The sequence below is a fragment of the Leptonychotes weddellii genome, chromosome 9 (genome assembly GCF_054177405.1).
Source record: "Leptonychotes weddellii isolate Sample4059 chromosome 9, ASM5417740v2, whole genome shotgun sequence".
Taxonomy (NCBI): domain Eukaryota; kingdom Metazoa; phylum Chordata; class Mammalia; order Carnivora; family Phocidae; genus Leptonychotes; species Leptonychotes weddellii.
The window spans coordinates 75,702,950-75,725,181 of NC_138377.1; the positions used below are offsets into that span (position 1 = coordinate 75,702,950).

General features: G+C 38.1%; 1 protein-coding gene across 11 annotated transcripts in view; it reads left to right on the plus strand.

The window, feature by feature from the left end:
* Positions 1 to 22,139, plus strand: part of TMEM62 (transmembrane protein 62) — a 33,889-nt gene extending 11,750 nt beyond the window's left edge. For 3 of the 11 annotated variants that reach the window (XM_081829511.1, XM_081829514.1, XM_081829520.1), the window contains 10 exons: positions 589 to 713; positions 851 to 973; positions 3,078 to 3,233; positions 5,376 to 5,535; positions 6,780 to 6,875; positions 10,011 to 10,124; positions 12,038 to 12,122; positions 15,637 to 15,741; positions 17,704 to 17,822; positions 21,286 to 22,139. In XM_081829511.1, coding sequence (XP_081685637.1) covers positions 589 to 713; positions 851 to 973; positions 3,078 to 3,233; positions 5,376 to 5,535; positions 6,780 to 6,875; positions 10,011 to 10,124; positions 12,038 to 12,122; positions 15,637 to 15,741; positions 17,704 to 17,822; positions 21,286 to 21,612 — 1,410 coding nt within the window. In that variant the 3' untranslated portion in view covers positions 21,613 to 22,139. Of the gene's footprint in view, positions 1 to 588; positions 714 to 850; positions 974 to 3,077; positions 3,234 to 5,375; positions 5,536 to 6,779; positions 6,876 to 10,010; positions 10,125 to 11,310; positions 11,622 to 12,037; positions 12,123 to 15,636; positions 15,742 to 17,703; positions 17,823 to 21,285 lie in introns of those variants that run through there. The other 8 variants (XM_081829512.1, XM_081829516.1, XM_081829515.1 and 5 more) reach the window with 6 other exon arrangements.
* Positions 22,140 to 22,232: the final 93 nt, after the last annotated feature.

A 22,232-nucleotide genomic window follows, 5' to 3' on the forward strand; every position in this document is an offset into this window, starting at 1 on the left:
GCCCAGTATATTTCTATGATTTGTTTCTACAATTCATCCATATTATTGTGTTTGAGTAATTCTTTCCTTTTTATCACTACATAGCATTCCATTGTTTGGATATACTGATGGTTTCTAGTTTTTGGCTATTCTGAGTTGAGCTGTTGTGAACATTCAGGTACAGGCTTTTTGTGGACATATGTACATCTTATTTTAGAAGTTTTGTTTCAAGTTCCTCTTTATTAATTGCAATGTAGTATACAGGGCTGAAGAGATTAATGGTTCTTATTTTCTATAAAGAACTTTGTTGTAAAAAGAGAAAGAAATTTATGTCATTTAAAGATTGTTCTCTATTTCTCAGTTTCCTTCTCTATCAAATGGGGATAATACTTGCCCTACTTAGCATAGAGTTATTTTTAGGACCAAATGAATTATAATGTGTATGAAAACAGTTTGAAATTTATACAGGTCCATGCAGGTCACTAATTAGTAGGGTTTAGGCCTTAGACATAATATACTTATTATTATAAAACTTCAAGGCAGATGTTTAATCTGTGGATTTCAGCCTGAGCCCTAATGAAAGATCCTTGTGTTTTTCTGCCATTTCAGAAGCAGATGGAGGAACTTCTGTTACTGGCCAAGGAGAGTAGTCGGAGTAACCACAGTATTTGGTTTGGTCACTATACAACATCCACTATCCTTTCTCCATCACCTGGAATTCGGTCAATAATGAGGTGAGGCAGGATTCCAAAATCAAAATTAATTGCTTGTAATTCTTTTATGTTACTCTTGCTCTCCTGAAGAGATCTTTTTATTAGTTTGGCATTGCAAGTTATCTGTTCATTTATTCTGCTCGTTTTTCATTGATTAGTTCAGCTACAGCGTATTTGTGTGGGCACCTCCATACTCTTGGTGGACTGATGCCTGTTTTGCACACTCGTCACCTCCAGGGCACTTTGGAACTTGAGGTGGGAGACTGGAAGGATAACAGAAGGTAAGGGAACTACCCCACACAATAAAACTTACACGTGTAAGTTTCGCTAAAACAATGATAGTTTTCTTATTGCTACCATGGGTGATCCCAGTCAAGGAAAAACTTATGATCTCCCTAAGTTTTTAAAGTGATACAGATATTATGTGTGTCGGTGTGTAAAAACCTCGTTGCAACAGTTATGTTTGCCATCACTATGTTACATTGGATTTTCAAGATGCATCCATTAGGAAATAGATCTCAAACTCTAGGGTGCACAAGGATTGTGGAGGAGCTTATTAAAAATAACAGTTTGGAGGCCCTATCTCCAGAGAATTTGGTTGTGTTGGTCTGGTTTCGGACCTGCATTTTTTTTAAAGCCCACCAGGTGTTCTATGGACCACACTTAGAGAAACATTAGAACTGGAACTGTATCACCCTCTGAATTTTATATCTACCTTTGTAGTTATTACTATGTTAGTGATTTCAGTTCTTCAAATACACGATAGTTGGTTTTATTAAGATTAAAGTCTTTCTATGAGAAAACACAGCCTGTTTATCAAAAGCATACAGTATAGTTAAATATATAGAGAAAAAAGAACTAAATACATATTTTGAGAATAACTAAGTACAGTAGCTTAAATATAGATGAGTATCATCTCATTGTTGAACTATTATCAATTACTATTTAATTTATTCAAACTCAGTTCTCTGAAGATGTTAGTAAATATTTTTTGAGCTGAATATGTTCTTTCTGTTTTTAACTACTTCCATTAATTAAAAGATAGCTTTACATCTTGGAAGGTACTTACTCATTTCAGTTGGCTCTGCTAGAAACTGTCTAAAAGCTATGCTTGAAGCCTGAAATTAGTTGGCAACTGTAATTACTTTGAGCTAGACCTGTCTATTCATGACTGTGAGGTTGTGGGCTGGGCTGGGATTGCCTTTTACTAGATAGCCTTCCTAATCCTTGATCAGCTTCTTTATTTCTTATAAATGCTATAGTTACAAGTTAAGTGCTGTCATGAAACCATTTCCTCTCTTTCTCTTTCCACCTGCTCTCCTGTTGTTCCACCCCTGGGGTTTTATCTGGAGTTTTACTGAAAGGACCTAACCTTTACCTGCCCTTTTAAACATTTAAGTTGTGTTAGGATAATAGAGGAGCTTTTAAAAGTGTATTAGTAATATTAGGCTAGGCTTTGTTGTGGATACAAATAAATCTGGAAAATATCAGTGGCTTAACACAACAGATGCTTATTTTTTTATTTATGTAAATCTGGTATGAGCCAGGACCTCTCTCTTCCATGGGGTGACTCAGGGATTGAGATTTTCTTCATCTCATAATGCCACTATCTCAACACCTCAATCCCAGGGCAGGGAAGAGAGCATGGAGAACTCATACCCACTCTTAAGTACTTTGGACCAGAAGTGTGATACATGTCACTTCTGTTTACAGCCCATTGACCAGAACTAGTCACATGGTCCCAGCCTAATACCAGGGAGACTGGGAAATGCAGGGGAGCACGTGGAGTATTTGGTGAGCACTATTGTTTCTGCCATAGTTAATCATTTCTTTCCTCAGTTCAAAAAGTAGAAAATATAAAATTTTGGTTATTCTTTAATGAATATTTATACCTCTCACCATGCATTTAGAAAACCAAAATAAATTTTGTTAATTTCTTTGAAATTATAGAAATAAAGGTTTAAAAGAAGAATGAAAGATGTCTGATTGTGTTTATGTTAATATTAGCATTTTTGATGAGATGAGGAATATCAGGTATTAGGCTTATGATGACTGTCTTAGATTCAAAACAGTCTTAAAGTATAGAAACCAAACAAATTAATTTTTCAAGCATTTATTTAAAAATGAAAGTGTGCATGCTATGTACCAGGCATTGTTCTAGGGCACAGTAAATTTATGTCTTCAGTAAGATTCCATTTGTGATAAACGTGAACTATAAAGCGGTAGGGGCAAGGGAAGAAGGGCAGAGAAACAATATTATTTACTTTGTATAAATTCATGATCTCAGGAAGTATAGTTTTATATTTTTACATTTGTTCTGTATATAACCTTCATACCCTCTTATAATAGAAGTGACTAAATTACCTTATTGTCTCTGGTCTCTAGGTACCGGATCTTTGCTTTTGATCATGACCTCTTTAGCTTTGCAGATTTGGTCTTTGGCGAGTGGCCTGTGGTTCTTATCACTAATCCTAAGTCACTCCTATATAGCTGTGCCAGACATGAACCACTAGAAAGACTTCTTCATTCAACACACATCAGGTATGTAGCAGTTTTTCGGAATTTCCTTTCAGTTTGATATTAGTGGAGAATAAGTCAATGTGACTGTAATCCCATGTGAAAACTGTGAGATGCCATACTTTAATTTTCCCAATAATCTAAACATTATATAAAGATAAAATGCTTACTGCTTTATTCCTATTCAGTTAAAAAATAATTTTTTAAGCTGTTGAAATTTAAAAAACCTCCAGAAACCCATAACCCTACCACTGCAATTTTTGTGTATTTTATTTTCATGTTTTACATGCTATAATCCCCCTAACCCCAAATAGAGCTGTTACTGACATTTCTGATTTCCTACTCAGGCATTCTCTTTGAGGCATGTTTTTATATAGTTGTAATGTTTTATTTATTTTTTTTTTTGGTCAGCAGTGAAGTGACTCTCAGGTTTTTTTTGATAGGAGCTGGATATCTGATTTAGACTTTATATTCTCTGAAAGGGCCTGGTAGCCTTAGCTCTGTTTGTGATACTGCGTCTTGTTGACAATTGGGAAACAAATGAGTGGATGGTAGGATTAACATGAGATTAACAAAGTCTATTTTAATTCCTACTTTTTATCTCTCAACAGAGAGAATGTACCACAGTTTATCTAACCATTTTCTTATCTTACTGGTGAACTCTTACATTTTTTTCTAACTTGGGAATGAGCATCTGATGCATGTAGATTCTTTTTCCATTTGAATAATTTCTTTAGGTAAAGTTCTAAAGGTGTGAGTCTTGGTGAAAGAATATGAATTCCTTTATGACTGTTGATAAAGATTGCCCAATTACTTTTTTTTTGTAACTAAAATCATTTTTCTTTTAAAAATATGCAGTAAAATATATGTAACATAAGATGTACCATTTTACCAGCTTTTAGGTATACAGTTCAGTGGCATTAAAGTATATTGATTTTGTGGTGCAACCATCACCACCATCCATCATCGGAATATTCATCTTCCAAGACTGAAACTCTGTACCCATCCAACAATAACTCCCTGATTTACCCTTTTCCCCAGCCCATGGCAGCCACCATTCTACTGGTCTCTCTCTTTGAATTTCACTACTCTAGGAACCTCATATAAGGAGACTCCTACAGTATTTGTCCTTTAACTGGCTGGCTTCTTTAACATAATATCCTCAAGGTTCCTCCATGTTGTAGAGTGTGTCAGAATTTCTTTGCTTTTTTAAGGCTGACTAATATTCCATTGTGTGTATATACAACATTTTGTTTATTCATCTGTCGATACTTTTGCTTCTATCTTTTGGCTATTGTGAATAATGCTACTATGAACGTGGGTATATTCTGTTCAAATCCCTGCTTTCAGCTTTCAGTTCTTGTGGGTATATATCTAGAAATGGAATTGCTGGATCCCATGGTAATTATATGTTTAATTTTTTGAGGAACCACCATACTGTTTTCCATAGCAGCTGTACCATTTTACATTACCACGAGCAGTGCATAAGGTACCCAATTACTTTTTAAAACAGATACTAATTTATACTGTTACCAGGCAAATGAGTACCAATTTCACAGCACTCTTACCATTTTTGGATATTGTGCTTTTAAAAAGATGTACTAATTAATCTGGAAAAATGATATCAAGCTGTTCTATTTTTTTTTTTGGTCAGCAGTGAAGTGACTCTCAGGTTTTTTTTGATAGGAGCTGGATATCTGATTTAGACTTTATATTCTCTGAAAGGGCCTGGTAGCCTTAGCTCTGTTTGTGATACTGCGTCTTGTTGACAGTTGGGAAACAAATGAGTGGATGGTAGGATTAACATGAGATTAACAAAGTAAGATGTCTAACCAGTGTTCTTTTCCTATATGAAAAATCAGGACTTATCAGAAAGAACTTTGGATCTACTCTAGCTTTATTTGTCAAAAGAAAATTGATTTTCCTTTCTAAAAAGTACAAAAATAGTTTCTAATTTCTCACCAACTTAGGTTTGCTAAATTATGGAACTCCAAAAGCCACCATTCAGAAAGAAACCAGATCATGAGTAGTGGTCATATAAACAGTTATACAGTGTGATGGTTCTGCCTACATTTATATTTTTTTTAGGTTATAATAGAGTTATTCTCCTTTCTAAAAACAGTGAAAATATCTAAAACCACATGCGTATGTATGTTCTCATTTTAGAGTCTTGGCCTTTTCCTTATCCTCCATTACTTCTGTCACAGTTACGATTGATGGAGTTCATTTAGGGCAAGCTATTCATTTATCTGGTCCTATTTTCATACTGAAGTGGAACCCAAGAAACTATAGTAACAGGACACATAACATAGAAGTAACTGTCCAGGTAAGTTAGTAATTTTCAACTTGCTATATAAAGGATTTGGCTGTAACTACACTAAACTCTGCTGTGGGTTTTTGTTTTTGTTTTTTTTTCAGTCAATTGATAGAGATGAAACTAAGTTAATTAAAAATTTGAGGGGCACCTGGGTGGCTCAGTCAGTTGAGCATCTAACTCTTGATTTCGGCTCAGGTCATGATCTCAGGGTTTTGTGCGATTGAACCCCGTGTCAGATTCTGTGCTCCATGTGGAGTCTGCTTGTCCCTCTCCCTCTTTCTCTGCTCCTCCCCACCCCCTTCCCTGGCTCTCTCTCTCTCTCTCCCAATAAATAAATAAAATCTTAAAAAAAAACCAACAACAAAACTTGAATACACTGGATTTAGTATATTCAGGAAATGAGCACTCAGAGGAGTCATTCTGTTAGACAAAAAACTAGACTTCTCAGTGTGTAACTACTGGCCACAGTCCCCTCTTTTTGAGCCCCAGGGAATCATTCTTTTATTGTCTTTCAACTTTGGCTAGAGTCTTTTAATAATGGCAGCAAATTCCCCAACATACCCAAAGATAATAGAATAAGTCAGAAAATATGTATTTATGTACCCATGCCTTTGCTTGCTTTCTCCAAGTACAGGAAAATTGTGTCACTATTTTGAAAGCTGTAGGATAGAGTATTTTCAAGGCATCCCAGAGAATTTTTTTGTTTGGGGAGTATGCACTGATAGCATATGTAGTAACAGTCTGCCTGCTATTCCAATTCAGCTTGGGGGCATTTAATTCACTAGCACCTGCCAGAGTAGCAAGTGTTCATTCATTACCAAAATAGGACATTTTCGTCAATATTGTGAAATTCTTTAGGAGATACTGTGCTCAGGACTTAGTTTCTGAAAAAAAAATCTATCGATTGCCACAACTTTATGATGTGATGACAGTTTTTAACTATTTCATCTTCTACTGTTAAGTCTTAAGTTTGAAGATTACCAAGTAATCCTTCAGAAAACACATGTAATTATTTTCATTATCTTGTGTGTGTGTGTGTGTGTGTGTGTGTGTGGGACAGAGAAGGATTTTGAGTAGGAAGGAGCTGTTTACTGAGCTCCTTCTAAGGAAATGCTAGACACTTAGAATTTTTTACTTAATCCATATAACAATCCTTTATGGTAGGTAGTTTTATCCCCAGTTCATAGATGAGGAAGGAAGAAAAGGCACTTTGCAATGCCACCCATCTTTGAAGTGTTCTGCTTTGGAGGAAGAAGAAACTCGGGGAGGATGTGAAAGGAATTATGACTGGGGATGAACTCTTAATATCCCTTCTATCAGAAGTTGGATCATTGAAAGAAAACCTGAAGGTACAAGTGCACCTAGAATAAATTATTCCCTATCTTTACAGTTATGAGGAGGAAGTGGGAGCAATCATAGGAGACCTGCTCGCTGTAGGAATGGGGAACTCCCAAATCCTTGGATTGCCTCAAAACCCCAGCTTCTATAATTTTATGAGAAAAAAAAAAAACTTAGCTCATGTTCCTTGAAACATTTCTGACTGCTTCGTTAAATCCTAGTAAAAATGTGAAATCACATATACTTTTTACATGTTTAACATTTCTTACATTATTGAGGTATAATTTACATACAAAAAAACTACATATTTAAAGAGTATAATTCGGTGAATTTTGACATATATATATCCTTGCCCATTACTACAATCAATATAGTCTATCACCTCAAAAGTTTTCTTGTGTTCTTTTGCAGCTGTCTTCCTTCCACCCTCATGTCCAGGAAACCACTGACCTGTTTTCTTCTATATATGTATAACTTTAAAAGATTAGTCTACTGAACATTAAATAGGGAACTTGGTCCCTTCATTCGTCAATGGGAAAGTTCTATTCTTTTATTTTTATTTTTAAAGATTATTTATTTATTTGAGGAGAGAGTGAGTGAGAGAGCACGAGCATGAGCAGGGGCAGAGGGAGAGGGAGAAGCAGACTCCCCGCTGAGCAGGGAGCCCGATGTCAGGCTCGATCCCAGGATCCTGGGATCATGACCTGACCCAAAGGCAGATGCTTAACCAACTGAGCCACCCAGGTGCCCCAAGTTCTAGTCTTTTAAATACAGTATACTATAGATAAGTCTGAGAAAAATCTGTGAGAGACATCAATTTATTGTCTTATATTTTACCCGCTCACTATTTTTATTGAATGTCTATAGTTCTGAGCAGCCTAGTAGCAACTAGACCTTTAGATCAATTTTCAGTGTGGTTCCTGAATTAGTAGCATCAGCATCACCCAGGAACTTGTTAGAAATGTAAACTGTCAGGTCTCATACCAAACTTCTGCATCAGAAACTCTGGAGTTGGGACCCAGCAATCTTGTTTCAACAGTCCATCCAGGTAGTTCTGATGTGCACTAAAGTTTGAGAACCAGAACTTTAGATTATTGTGCCTACTTTGCCAACTGAAAGAGCAGACTCCAGAAATCTCTATATCTCTAAATCTCTATATCTCTATATCTATAAATTAAAGAAAAACTCTGCTTTAAAACAAGAACAAACAACTTAAAATAACATTTTGAGCAATAAAAGTCTGATAAAAACAAGTATAAATTCTTTTTTGTTATTTTTTACTTTTATATGATGGGAAACTTTAAAATTATGTGCAAGAGATAATACTATAATGAATTCCCATGTACCCATTAGCCGACTTCAACAGTTACCAACTCATGACCAATTTTGTTTCATCTATACCCCTGCACCACGATGTCATTCCATCTGTAATATGACAGTATGTATCCCTAAAAGAACTATTTTTTAAAAATGTAACCATAATACCATCACACACCTGGAAAATCAATCGTAATTCCTTAATATCAAACTAGCTAGTATTCAGTTTTCCTAATTAGTCATATATATATATATATGACATGCATGTGGTTGGTTCAAATCAGAATCCAGACAAGGCTCAAATACTGCATGTAGCTGATCTGTCTCTTCAGTATCTTTTAATCTACAGGTTCCCTGTCCTTTTTTTTTTCATTGCAATTTATTTTTTAGATAACTTTGGAAACTGGATCTTTTATCCTGTAGAGTTTCCTGTATTCTAGATTTATGTTGTTTAAATTCATGTTGTATCTTTCAGCATGTTCCTCCACCCCCTCTAGTTTCTATAACTGGTAGTTAGATTAAGAGTTTGATCAGATTTGAGTCTGTTTTTGGCAGGAATACTTCATTTGGTGTTTTATGCTCTTATCAGAAGTTTGTGATATCTGGTTGTCTCTCTTTTAGTAATGTTAGGATTGATCATTGTATTCAGGTGTTGTTAACTTTATCCATTGGTGTGGTGGTAAATATCTATCCACCAGCTTGGGACAGGTTTGAAGGGGGAACCCTGATTTGTAGTGTTTCCCTGATTTATACCAATTTCCATAGTATAAATATTTTTACCATAGCTGGTTTTAAGCTACCAACGTATCAACTGGCCTGCAAAATTCCTGAAAATTTAACGATTGGCTTTTGTGAGCCTGTCAAGCCAGCTCCAGCATACTGCTGGCATTTCCCTCCATTCATTATGAAGTACCCAATCAGCTTTTCACTGAAGGATTTCCAGCAGCTATTGATGGTCTTGGCCTAGGTCCATTATTTCATTAGAGTTGTACAATGGTGGTATTCAAATTTGCACTCCTTGTAAAAGGAGTATTAATTAGAATAGTACCATAAAGAAAAAAATTCCCTTATCTATTTGGCACCCAGATAGAGAAGTTCATACAGGAAAAGTGGGATAAATTCTTAATTCTTCCCCCACCTTCCCTTTTCTAAACCAATTTTCAGAATAATGAGTTGCTTCTCTAGCATCTGCCAAAGGCAACCAAATGAATCTTTTATTTTTAGTATCATTATGAATTCAAAATTTAAAAATTATATATATATTTGGTATGTTTCAATCCATGGCATTTATATTTTTAATGCTCAAATTGTCCCACCTTTGGCTAGTGGGAGCCTCTCCAAATTGGCCACTAAATCTTTCGATATAATCCCAGTAGTCTTTGTTAAGTGTTCTTGCTTTCTGGTATGAAGATATTTCAAGCTCTTCTTGTGTATTTCTTGTTCAAGAACTGGAATCAGCTATTTCTCTAAAGAGCACTGATCTTGTAATGAGAAATTTTATTTTGAGGGTACAGTCTGGGCAGTAGCCCAGCTAGCCCCTTGATCTTGGGTTTGTTACTATTTTTAGGCCTTTTCAGTGAGCAGAGAGAGGGAAAATACAAATTTTTCTTTAAGAGAAAATATATTGTGAGTACATGCTGATATTTCCAGTTCAAATCTAGAATTACAGGGTTTAAAAGAAGTTATATTTAAAGTGCTTATAGGAAGAAGCAAAAATAAATGAAAAAAATACAGCTATTCAGAGATAACGGACAGATATTACTGGAACTTAATCTTGGAACATTATACATGTAAATGTGCATGAGAATCACTGCTGTGCTTATAACTAGGATTCTGCTGGAAGAAGTAAGAGTGTTCACCACCTATTTTCTGTTCAAGAGGATATTCATCTCAGATTTGATCCCCTGGCATCATTTATTCTCCTTACTGACCATTGCATCGTGGTGAGTAAATTCATCTTTAGATGAGATTAGGTCAAATCTAGTGGTGGGTCCAAAGTATTAATATAATCATGTGGTGAGAAAGACGAACCTTATAAAATTAAGTTAGTTATTTGTCTAGAAGACTACAATGCTTTAAAGTTGATTTGAATTAAAAGAAGCAGAGGCATTGACAAGTAATACCTGTTTTGGAACCTCGTTCTAAGCAATACCATAAAACCAGAATAACTAAGGGAATTGTAGGAACTGTGTAAAATTGGATTAAGGATCTTTTAAAAATAATATTTCTTTCTACATAAATAATACATGCTTAATGTAGAGAACTTGGAAAATTTAGAAATAAAGTAAATCAGCCCCACATTATTCTTTTATCACGCTACTTATTATAACCATTGTATGTCATTATGATACTCTTTTTTCTCATATATATTGGTATATGAGTTTTTAATGTAAAATAGTAATTTTCATTCTCTTGCGGTTTGATTTTTTTTTTCTACTGAGGAATTTGTTTTGACTATTTTCTTTCTTTTTTTTTTTTAAGATTTTATTTATTTGTCAGAGAGTGAGCACACATAAGCAGGGGCAGTGGCAGGCAGAGAGAAAGAGAGAAGCAGGCTCCCCACTGAGCAAGGGGCCCGATGTGGGACTCGATCCCAGGACCCTGGGATCATGACCTGAGCTGAAGGCAGCTGCTTAACTGACTGAGCCACCCAGGCATCCCCTATTCTGACTTCAGTTTATATTATTTTAAAAGATGATGTCTATTGGCATAAATATACCTTAATTTATTTAACCATTTTTCTATTGTTAACTGGGTATTGACATAAAACACACCAAAGAGACACCCTACAATGTTGAGAAGAAAATTTAAGCCTCCTTTAATTTCACCTTCCAGACATAGCTTTACTATATATCTTCAGAGCCTTACGATGTAAATTTATTATTATTTTAATTTACTTGTATTACTTGTATGATTAAGCTTTTTAGAAATATGACTAATGGGCATTTATATCTCAGTTTTACAAGTTCCTTTTGTGTCATTTGTTTTTCTTTTGGGTTTTTTTAATAGTCACCTAGATTAGGCTTTGGAAACTTTGATGTACTTATGAATCACCAGGGAACATTAGTAAGAGACAGATTCTGATTTAGTAGGCCTGAGATGGCACCTGAGATTCTGCCTTCCCAACAGGCACAAGGCGATCCCAATGATGAGCTGGAGTCCATACTTTGAGAAACCAGAACCTAGATTATGTCTCTTCACTGTGAGTTAATCTCCAAGTGAATGCCACCCTGACGGAGAAAGCAAACGAAAATGCGGCCTCAGTTCACTCAGCCTGCAGTGCACTATGTACTGTTTTTCTTTACTCTTCTACAACTTGAAATAAAACCAATTATACTTCTAGTACAGTGAAGTTGGACTGTTTTAATTTGATCACTTTATATAACTATGAATTACTTTGTTTCAGTATTGGTCTCAGTATCCAAATTCTAAAAGAGCAATGCTGAGGCAATTTATTTTATTTATTTATTTATTTTAAAGATTTTATTTGTTTATTTGACAGAGCGAGAGACAGTGAGAGAGGGAACACAAGCAGGGGGAGTGGGAGAGGGAGAAGCAGGCTTCCCGCTGAGCAGGGAGCCTGATGTGGGGCTCGATCCCAGGACCCTGGGATCACGACCTGAGCCGAAGGCAGACGCTTAACGACTGAGCCACCCAGGCGCCCCAATGATGAGGCAATTTATAATTTTCTTTTTTGGTGGATCAGTTGTTTGATTCTCTTTGGTCATTTATTTTTCTTGCATAGTCATTTCTGATAATGATGTCTTTTCCATTTTTGTTAATGAGGCCATTTTAAAAACCTTAACTGTCGTTGTACCCATGTATCTGTTTCATATTAACATTGATTTCTCTGCAGGCCCGGGTCCTTTTTGTGATAATTGTGCTGATCCAGCTCACCATTCTCATTACTTTTAGGCACCGAGGATATCCAGAGCATAAAGGTTAGTCATGGTTCCTTTTATTCTCAGAAGACTTCATTCTTAAGTGTCATATAATGTCCTATTGCCAAGTGATAAAAATATAAATTATCTTTCCTGAGCTTTGTGAGGTGCATTCTTCAAACTTACTATATACTTTGTCCACAGTACTTGAGCTTTTAAAAAAAATCAGTTTTTTTGCTGCTACATTGCAATAATATGAAACTCAACCTGAAAATGGGGGAAAAATCACAATATAGCTCAAAATGACCAAACGTCTCTGCCAGATATTAAGGATCCTCCACAGTTGGGTCTTACCTAATTAGCCGCATCTTCAACCATTTACCTATATTTCAGCCTAGATAATTTTCCACTGTTCCCTACACACACCATACTCATTTCTGCTTCTGTGCTTTTGCCTAGGCTATTATCTCTAAGTTATTTTTCTAAACTTATCTATATTTTAGCCTCCTTTAGGGCTCACCTCAAACCCTCTTTTTCCATACCATTTTCTCCACCCCTTCCAGGTCATAATGAGCTCTTGCTTCTCTGAATCCCTATAGTCCTTCCTGATAATTAATGCTATAATTGGCCAGTCAGTCACCTTGCTTTACGTAAGCACCCCAAATGTATATATACATTTTCTCCTCAACCAGACTGTAAGTTCTTCAGTATAGGAGCTCTTGTTTTCTGCTTCTTTTCTGTTCCTCACAGCACCCAGCACTGTGTGTGTAACAGACAATAAATACTTGTTGAATTAAATTTTCCTTACCCCTTCGGGGCTTGGATGAAATCCCTGAGATCAGGGACTGATTGTAGGGGAGGGGAGTACTGCAGCAATGACTCAACAGTAAAATGGCTAACTACAGAGGGAGTGTACACATCCTACTGAATGTTTTCCTGCATATATATATTTTCACAAATTCTATGAAGAAGTTCAAGAAGCATTATTGCACACATATATGTTCCTGCATATAATGTAAATAAATAAATGTTTAAGGGAGGGCCCCAGCCTCATTCTGTGGGGATACCAATATCTTTGTGTAGTTATTTAAAATTTACAACATATTTTTACCTGCATTATCTCACTTAATCCTTACAGCAATCCTGTGAAATAGGTATTATTGTCCCCGTTTTAAAGATTAGGACACTAAGGACTGGGGAGGTTGTGAAGGTTGTTCAAAGTCTCATCGCTAATAAGAGATAAAGGAGAGACTTGAAACCTATGTCTTCTGACCCCAGGTCAGTTCTTTTCTTTAAACACTTCTCAACTTCGATTGCACCTTAGACTCCCCTGGGAAACTTTTAAAATCTCGGTGTCTACACAGCACCCTAGACCAATCACATCAGAATCAATAGGGGTAGGACCTAAGCATCAGTATTTTATAAAGCTCCCCAGATGATTCCAATGGGCAGTCAAGGCTGAGGCGTTCAGCTCTGACTAAAGCAGTATTTCTCAGTCCTGGCTGCTTAGAATCACCTGGGTTGCAGCCTAAGCTTCCACTCTCCCTCAGGTCAATTAAATCTGAATCTCTGGGGGCGCCTGGGTGGCTCAGTCATTAAGCGTCTGCCTTCAGCTCAGGTCGTGATCCCAGGGTCCTGGGATCAAGCCCCGCATTGGGCTCTCTGCTCGACGGGAAGCCTGCTTCACCCTCTTCCATTCCCCCCTGCTTGTGTTCCCTCTCTCGCTGTCTCTCTGTCAAAATAAATAAATAAAATCTTAAAAAAAAAAAAAATCTGAATCTCTGGTGAGTGAGACCTGGGCATGAATATTGTCTCAGAGTTCCCCCAGGTTATTCTAATGTGGAGCCAAAATAGAAAATCATGTTTAAAGTTTATGCTGAAAGTTTAAAGCATAGCTGCCTCCAAGGCTAAAGGATTATTTATTTTTCATAAATAATAATTATTGGGGTGTCTGGGGGCCTCAGTTGGTTAAGCATCTGCCTTCAGCTGAGGTCATGATACCAGGGTCCTGGGATTGAGCCCTATGTCAGGCTTCCCTGCTCACTGGGGAGTCTGCTTCTACCTCTGCCCCTCCCTCCACTCATGCTCCCGCGCAACTCTCTCTATATCTCAAATAAATAAAATCTTTAAAAAGAAATAATTATTATAGATGGATATATAGATGAATACTTTGAGAAGTACCAGACTAGAACAAGAAAGAATCTAAGAGAAGAATGAGTAGCAAGAATGTAACGGAGTGGGGAAGGTCATGCATTATCAGGTTTTGTACAAAATCAACAGTCAGGCTGAACAGTGTTTTAAGTACAAAATGGATATGTTGGCCTATTAGGAGAGACATACTATTTAACTTATATCAGGCTGTCTTTGACCTCTAGGGGCGCTCAGTGTGTACCGAGCTTCGTGTCGTAGTCTTCTGCTGACTGGTTTATGACCAGCCACACACACGAGTGAAATGGCGGCTGAGATTGAGGATCTGTGATACTTTAGTCTGTGGCCACAGAATGGAGCTTCTCTGTGTGAAGCCCATATGCTTGGCATTTTGGCACTATATTTTAAGAGATCTTAATTTGAAGAGCTTTAGGGATCCCTTTCAATTGGAGTAAGAGGATGGCTGTGAGTTAAGAGCTATGTCACATATGGGAAAGGAATATTGGACAGTCATACTTAAGATTAGACTGGAGAAATTTTGATATTTCTTTGATATATTTTGATACATGATTTGGAAGTGTGTACATTTGGATACTAAATCCCATAGAAAACAGAGACTTTGAGCATAGCACTATATTTCAAACCTACATCATTTAATCATTTAAAAGTGTGTATGTGTGCATGTATGCACATGCGTGTCTCCCAACTAACCATTGCTTTGAACTTCCTACCCTCTGCAATTCTTTTTTTTTTAAAGATTTTTTAAATTTATTTGACAGAGAGACAGTGAGAGACGGAACACAAGCAGGGGGAGTGGGAGAGAGAGAAGCAGGCTCCCCGCGGAGCAGGGAGCCTGATGCGGAGCTCGATCCCAGGACCCTGGGATCATGACCTGAGCCGAAGGCAGAAGCTTAACAACTGAGCCACCCAGGCGCACCCCCCCCCCCCGCAATTCTAAGTGGACTGGCTTATCAGGCTTCCTGTCAACTTCTGAATTTAAAGTGGTGTCATCTGTATGTTTACTATATAACGAAAGATAGCCCATGGAAGTCTAGAAAATGTTATAAAGAATTTGAACTTTGTCAGTCATAGAAAGACAAATATATGATTTCATTCATGTAGAATTTAAGAAACAACAGATGAACATAAGGGAAGGACAGGAAAAATAAAGTAAGATGAAATCAGAGAGGGAGACAAACTGTAAGAGACTCTTAACTCTAGGAAGCAAACAGGGTTGCTGGAGGGGAGTTGGGTGGGAGGATGGGGTAACTGGGTGATGGGCATTAAGGAGGGCACTTGATGTAATGAGCACTGGGTGTTGTATGCAACTGATGGATCACTAAACTCTACCTCTGAAACTAATAAAAAAAAAAAGAAATTGAACTTTGCATGTGCTCACTGGATTTTTGAAATTTATTCTGTTTAGGGTCTCCAGGATTTATAAATTTGACCTCATTTTCCCTCCACGTCCTGAGCAAACTAAACATCTTCTATTATTCTGTGTTGTTGCTAACCCTATATACAGCACTGGGTAAGTCAATTAGAAAACCTGAATTGTGGAGAATTCTGCCAAAGAATATATGGAGAATTTTGACAATAGAGTCATTTAGACTCTTGAGAGCATAATGAACAGCACATGGCTTCTTCATAAATCATTTCCTGGAACATGGTTTTAGGAAATAAAGTTCTTTCCTAACATGTTCAAAGGACATTTAGTTGACACTGAGTTAACTTAAGCTGAGAGGACCATTAAAGAATTACTATGTGTATGCAGAGCAGCCTTCTTTGACTACCTTAAAATTTTATCCTTTATTTCATCACACTTTTTATTTCCTTCATTACTTTATCAGAATCTATGATTATCTTCTGTGTTTATCATCTCTTCCTTCATTAGAATATCCATTGAGGTCTTGTCTGTCTTGTTTACCTCTATGCCCAGCACTAAGCACAATGTCTAGTATGTAGTTCAGTGAATATTTACTTATGGATGCCCCTTAAAAACTCAGCTCAAAAAAGAGAAACTGAGATGAGCAGTGAGTTCAGGCATATCCAGGTTCTTCTGTTATATTATTATACCTAATACTTAGTCACTTAGCCACTTATGGAAGCAGGAAGCACTGTGATTCTGTTTTTAAAGCTTTTTACTAATGTTCCTTAGTGACTAAAAGTTAGGAGTAGATTAGCCTACTTGTTGCTTGGTCTTTGTCTTATACTTTTATTCCACTTCCGGATTTTTCTTTGCTCATTAGTAACTCCAACCAGAGAACAGAGAGTAGTTAGATAAAAAAAAATACAACACTCTACAATTCTGTGTACCAGGCTATGGCAGATGGCCCTTTGGAGGTCAGTTTCCTTGTTAGAAGATAGGTTGAAGCTATTTTAGACACTTGCCTTACACTAGAAGGGAAAGCACATGATTTGGTTCCTGGCTGGAAAAGAAAACATTAAAAGGACAGAAGTAGCTCCATGTTTAAAAGTTGAAACTTGCAGGGAAAACACTTTTTTAGACTGTGCGTCCACAGTCTAAAATTACCTATGATTTTTTAAAGCTGAACCCCCTTCTTACCAGCAGATGATGGTATTTGCATTTTGAGAAAGAAAGTCTTTTTTTTTTTTTTAAAGATTTTATTTATTTATTTGACAGAGAGAGAGACAGCAAGAGAGGGAACACAAGCAAGGGGAGTGTGAGAAGGAAAAGCAGGCTTCCCGCGGAGCAGGTAGCCCGATGCGGGACTTGATCCCAGGACCCTGGGATTATGACCTGAGCCGAAGGCAGACGCTTAACGACTGAGCCACCCAGGCGCCCCAAGAAAGAAAGTCTTGACTGTTCATTAATCACCCTTGACAATATAGTAGTTCCAGAAACCTGCACACTAGGAAGGGCAGTAAATAATAGGGAGGAGAGAAGAGTCATTCTGGCATTCTAAATGAAAAATTAAAGAAGTTAAATTTTGTACATGTTAACCTCAAGTGTATAGTTGATGTACAAAGTAATGACTTGGGTCAGCAAGAAAAGGTCAGAATACATTCATTAATAAGAAAGAGAAGAAGTGCATTTTAGAAAGATGAAAGTGGTTGAAGTTTTATTGCTTAAAGGAGTATATATCAGTTATCTGGAAAATTAACTTCCATAGAATACCTCTTTGCTTTTTAAAGGAAATGTTAATGCATTATTTTGAGATTATTATTGCAACAGAATCTTCTAAAGTTTCTGAACATACTCTGACCTGTTTCTTGAATCTATTCAGGTATAGCATGTACTCAGATGATTTTATAATCAGACAAAAGTGGAGAGCAAAGGAGCAAGTGGTTGGTTAGCTAGGACGTATGGTGCAACATAGAGATTAATAAAGAAGAAGAATTATGCCAATAAAATGCTTATCAGCAACTACTCTCATACTTCTTTGTTATTCCTATAAATGCACCTTGTGATGTATATAATCAGAATCATAGTCATTTAATCTTCTCCTTCTGTGCCCATTGCCTCTTTCAGGACCATGGTTTGTTGGTGAGATCACTAAAGGCAAACTGGGTTGCTGCTTTTCCTTTGGGATGTTTGTTGATGGACATTTCCTACAAGGCAGCCTAACATTTGTAGTTGGAATTCTGCAGGTAAGAAGTCAGAAATGGAATGTAAGAATGCCTTGGCCTTTTGGACTACTGCATAATAGTTATGAATTAAATCCAGAGCCTCCAACTAAACACCACAGATCATATTTCCTAATTTACTGGCAGGGCAATCTTGAATATTTGGTGTTTTGTTTGTTTTTCAAGTGCTTCCTAAGCTCTTTCTTCCACCACTCTCTCGTAAACATCTAAAATACATTTTGGCAGGAAGGGTTTATAAAAAGTGAAAGAGATTTTTGTTTTTGTAGTTTGTTTTACTGTGCTTTCCCATTGATAAAAAATGAAATAAGGGACTTATAGTAGAATAAATAAGTAAACCAAAATTGATTATGATAATGAAGAAGGCAAATGTTTCGGAGGGAGTAAAGGAAAAACAGACTTACAAGAAAAATGGGTCAGTTGTCCAGTGGAAGCTGCACTGGGCAAGCACCAGACCTGGGCCTTTCAGTGATGTCTTAGCTGCTGCTTGTTTGAAAACACTGATAGATTACGTTTACACGTGGATTGAGATTCCTTTAAAAGAAACACACAGGGGCACCTGGGTGGCTCAGTCAGTTAAGTGTCTGCCTTCAGCTCAGGTCATGATCTCAGGGTCCTGGGCTCCGGCCCCACATCAGGCTCCCTGCTCACTGGGGAGTTTGCTTTTCCCTCTCCCTCTGCCCCTGCTCGTGCTCTCTCCCCCTCTCTCTCAAATAAATAAAATCTTTAAAAAAAAAAAAAAAGAAACACACAAAAAACGGACTAATAGCAAATCTCTGTATATAGGTTTGAAAAGTATTTACCTATTTATGTATTTTATTCACCTAATGGGGCTAAGGTACTAAAATCTCAGGTGATGATCTCATGTTTGGGAAGAGATCCAAAAATATTGTTCAGAATGAGTTCACAACCTCATAACAGGACAGTAAAAGGTGATCAGCAAAACAGGGAAGACTTCTGCCTAGGAAACATTGACCACAGACAGAACATTCTCTGTATAGCAGCATTTTATATGTGAGTAGGTCCTGAGTCTGGTTCAGTTTTCCATTATGTAGATGAAGGCTGTCTCTCAGGAGCACTCTGATACCAAATAAAACCTGAGCCTTACTAAAAGGTGGGGATTATATTCATATTTTAATAAGTAATACACCACTGGGATGCCTGGGTGGCTCAGTTGGTTAAGCGACTGCCTTCGGCTCAGGTCATGATCCTGGAGTCCCGGGATCGAAGTCCCGCATCGGGCTCCCTGCTCGGCGGGGAGTCTGCTTCTCCCTCTGACCCTCCCCCCTCTCATGCTCTCTCTCTCTCATTCTCTCTCTCAAATAAATAAATAAAATCTTTAAAAAAAAAAATAAGTAATACACCACTAGTGGATTTTATGTATCATATAGGCCCATGGCTCCCAAATATGTTAATCTCTGCCCTCGACTTCTTTGCACTTCAAGTGCCTATATACCCATCTGCCATTTCATATCTTCCCTTAGATATTGAACAGGCATCTCAATATTATGTGTCTAATAGGACCTTTAGTTTCTACCTCAAACCTGTTCCTCCCCCAGTTCTTTCCAATTTCAGTAAGTTTTTCTAGGATGTATCTTTAATTTTTCCCTTTCCCTCTAATACCCTGTATCTAATTCATTAGCAAGTAATACCTTGTTTGATCTCCCTCCAATGCATATCTTGAATCCACCACTTCTCTTCATCTCTGTTACCACCACGCTAGTCTAACTCATAATTATTTCTTGTCTGGGCTACTGCAGGAACCCCAGATTGGTCTTCCCACTGCTACTCTTCCTACTCTCAGTTTACCATAGAGCATCCACTGTTGTCCTTTTAAAACCTTAATCAGCTCACTCTTCAGCTTAAAACCCTTTAAGCAGAGCAGTGACATGATCTGGGTCCTGCTGATTGCCTCAGTTTCCACCTGGCTCATCATGTTCTAGGCTAATGGGCCTTAAATAGGCCAAAGCCTCTCCCACCTCAGGGATTTTTACTTGTTTCCTCTCCCCGGAATGTACTTCCTTCCACTGAGTCATTCCTGTTCTTCAGGCCTCAGAACCCATCTGTCAGTTACTTACTCTCATGTGACCCAGTTATCTCCTTCATTGACTGCCTCAGTTTCCACCTGGCTCATCATGTTCCAGGCTTATTGGCCTTAAATGGGCCAAGGCCTCTCCTGGGAACCGCAGGGGTTTTTATTTGTTTCTTCTGCTTGGAATATACTTCCTTCCACTGAGTCCTTCCTGTTCTTCAGGCCTCAGAGAACCCATCTCTCAGTTACCCCCTTGTGACCCAGTTATTTCCTTCATTGAATTTATCACAGTCTATAGTGATCTTTTGTGTTTATTTTTTTGGTCTCTCTTCTCTCTGTTAAAATGTAAGCTCTATGATGCATCCTCTCTGAGTTGCCACTGTGTCCTTAGCTTAGAGCCTAGCACAGTGCCTGCCATGTAATGGGCACACAATAATTATTTGGTGAATGAATTAATGAATCATACAGCAGCTAAACTTAGATTATAACTTAAATCTTTTTTAAAAATTTTTTTAAAAAGATTTTATTTATAGCGGAGCCTGGATGACTCAGTCATTAAGCGTCTGCCTTCCACTCAGGTCATGATTCCAGGGTCCTGGGATCGAGCCTTGCATCAGGCTCCCTGTTCAGCGGGAAGCCTGCTTCTCCCTCTCCCACTGCCCCTGCTTGTGTTCCCTCTCTCACTGTCTTTCTATGTCAAATAAATAAATAAAAATTTTTAAAAATATTTATTTGTCAGAGAGAGAGAGAGAGAGAGGGAGAGAGAACAAGCAGGGGGAACTGCAGCAGAGGGAGAGGGAGAAGCAGGCTCCCTGCTGAGCAAGGAGCCCCAGGTGGGACTTAATCCAAGGACCCTGGGATCATGACCTGAGCTGAAGGCAGCCGCTTAACCGACTGAGCCACCCAGGCGTCCCTATAACTTAAATCTTCTGATTTGTATTCCAGTATTCATGATGCTACTTTAATTAAAAATACAGAGATAACGGGGGTGTCTGGCTGGCTTAGTTGGTGGAGCATGTGACTCTTGATCTTGGGGTTCTGAGTTCGAGCCCATGTGTGGTGTAGAGTTTACTTAAAATAAAAAAAATTAATAGAAAATACAGAGATAAGAAAAAAATATTGATACCTAAGACCCCCTCACTGTGCCAAAAAGAAGTGTGTATGTATTCAATTCATTTCCACCTTAAACATTACTGAGGGCTTCAACATAAATGATACCTACTTTTAAGATGAACAAAAGGATGCAGGTAAATACACAACTATAAGTCACTTATTTTGAGTGTTATAAGCAAGTGTGATTGAAGCATAAAGAATCAGAGAGTTAACCCCCGAGAGAGAGCAACATATTCTTAGGAGCCACCAATAATGCGTTCATGAGACCCGACCCTCTAAGGTCTTGCTAATAAACTAATGGTTCTGTTCTGCCTCTCTTTCCAGCTGGCATTTTTTAACATACCGTTGATGGCTTACCTGTGTTGGAGCTTGCTGCAGCGGTGCTGTGGTCACAACTTCCGGTCTCATCTCCGTCAAGGAAAATACTTGAAAATTGTACCTGTTCACCTACTTATGTTACTGCTGTACATCTGGCAGATTTATTCCTGTTACTTTCTTCATATGACATACGGCGCTCTAGCTTTTTTCTTCTCCCCTTTGCGGACCTGGTTGACACTGTTGACACCTGTTATCATTCGTGGTGTGTGGACTCTGAACTCTACCGAGCTTGGAACCTTCATAGCACAGTTAAAAAGCCACTTGAGCTCCTGAAGGCCTTGCCTCACCATCTGCCCCTGGAGCCCAGGCCTCTGCCCCAGCTGCAGGTAGAAGGCCAGAAGGCCAGTGCTGATGGGCAAGCTTCAGGGAGCTGCTGCACTCTGGACACCTAGGAGTTGGGGGGATTACCCACTTCTGATTCCTGCAGAATGGACTGCAGAAAAATCTCTAAATAATGCCACGATTCCTTCCTTCTCCAAGAAGGCAGGGGATTGATTTACTTTTGTGAAGAGAAAGTTCTAATCAGGAGATCCACAGGGCAGGGTCTGGATGTGTGTATGGGAGTATCAGAAGCCCAGTGTATTTTTTATGGTTACCTCATGTAAAGTACCTAGCACAGTATGTGGACCTCAGTAGCCGGCACCACTTCAGAGTCAGGGAAGCAGTACGAACTTGAGGCCTCCCCTGACTACCCTCGAGATACTAGCTCCAAGTCTTCTTTTCTCTCGGGGTTATGGGCTCTCGGCTTCTTTAGGTGTGGGTGCTTTCAGCTAATCAAATAAAAGAGTGATGATTAAGAACTCCGACTGGGCGTTGCGTCTGCGACCAGGGTTTTGGGAGCGGGTGGGGGCGGGGCCGGACAACCGGAGCGGAAGAAAGGCGTGGCCCGGCCT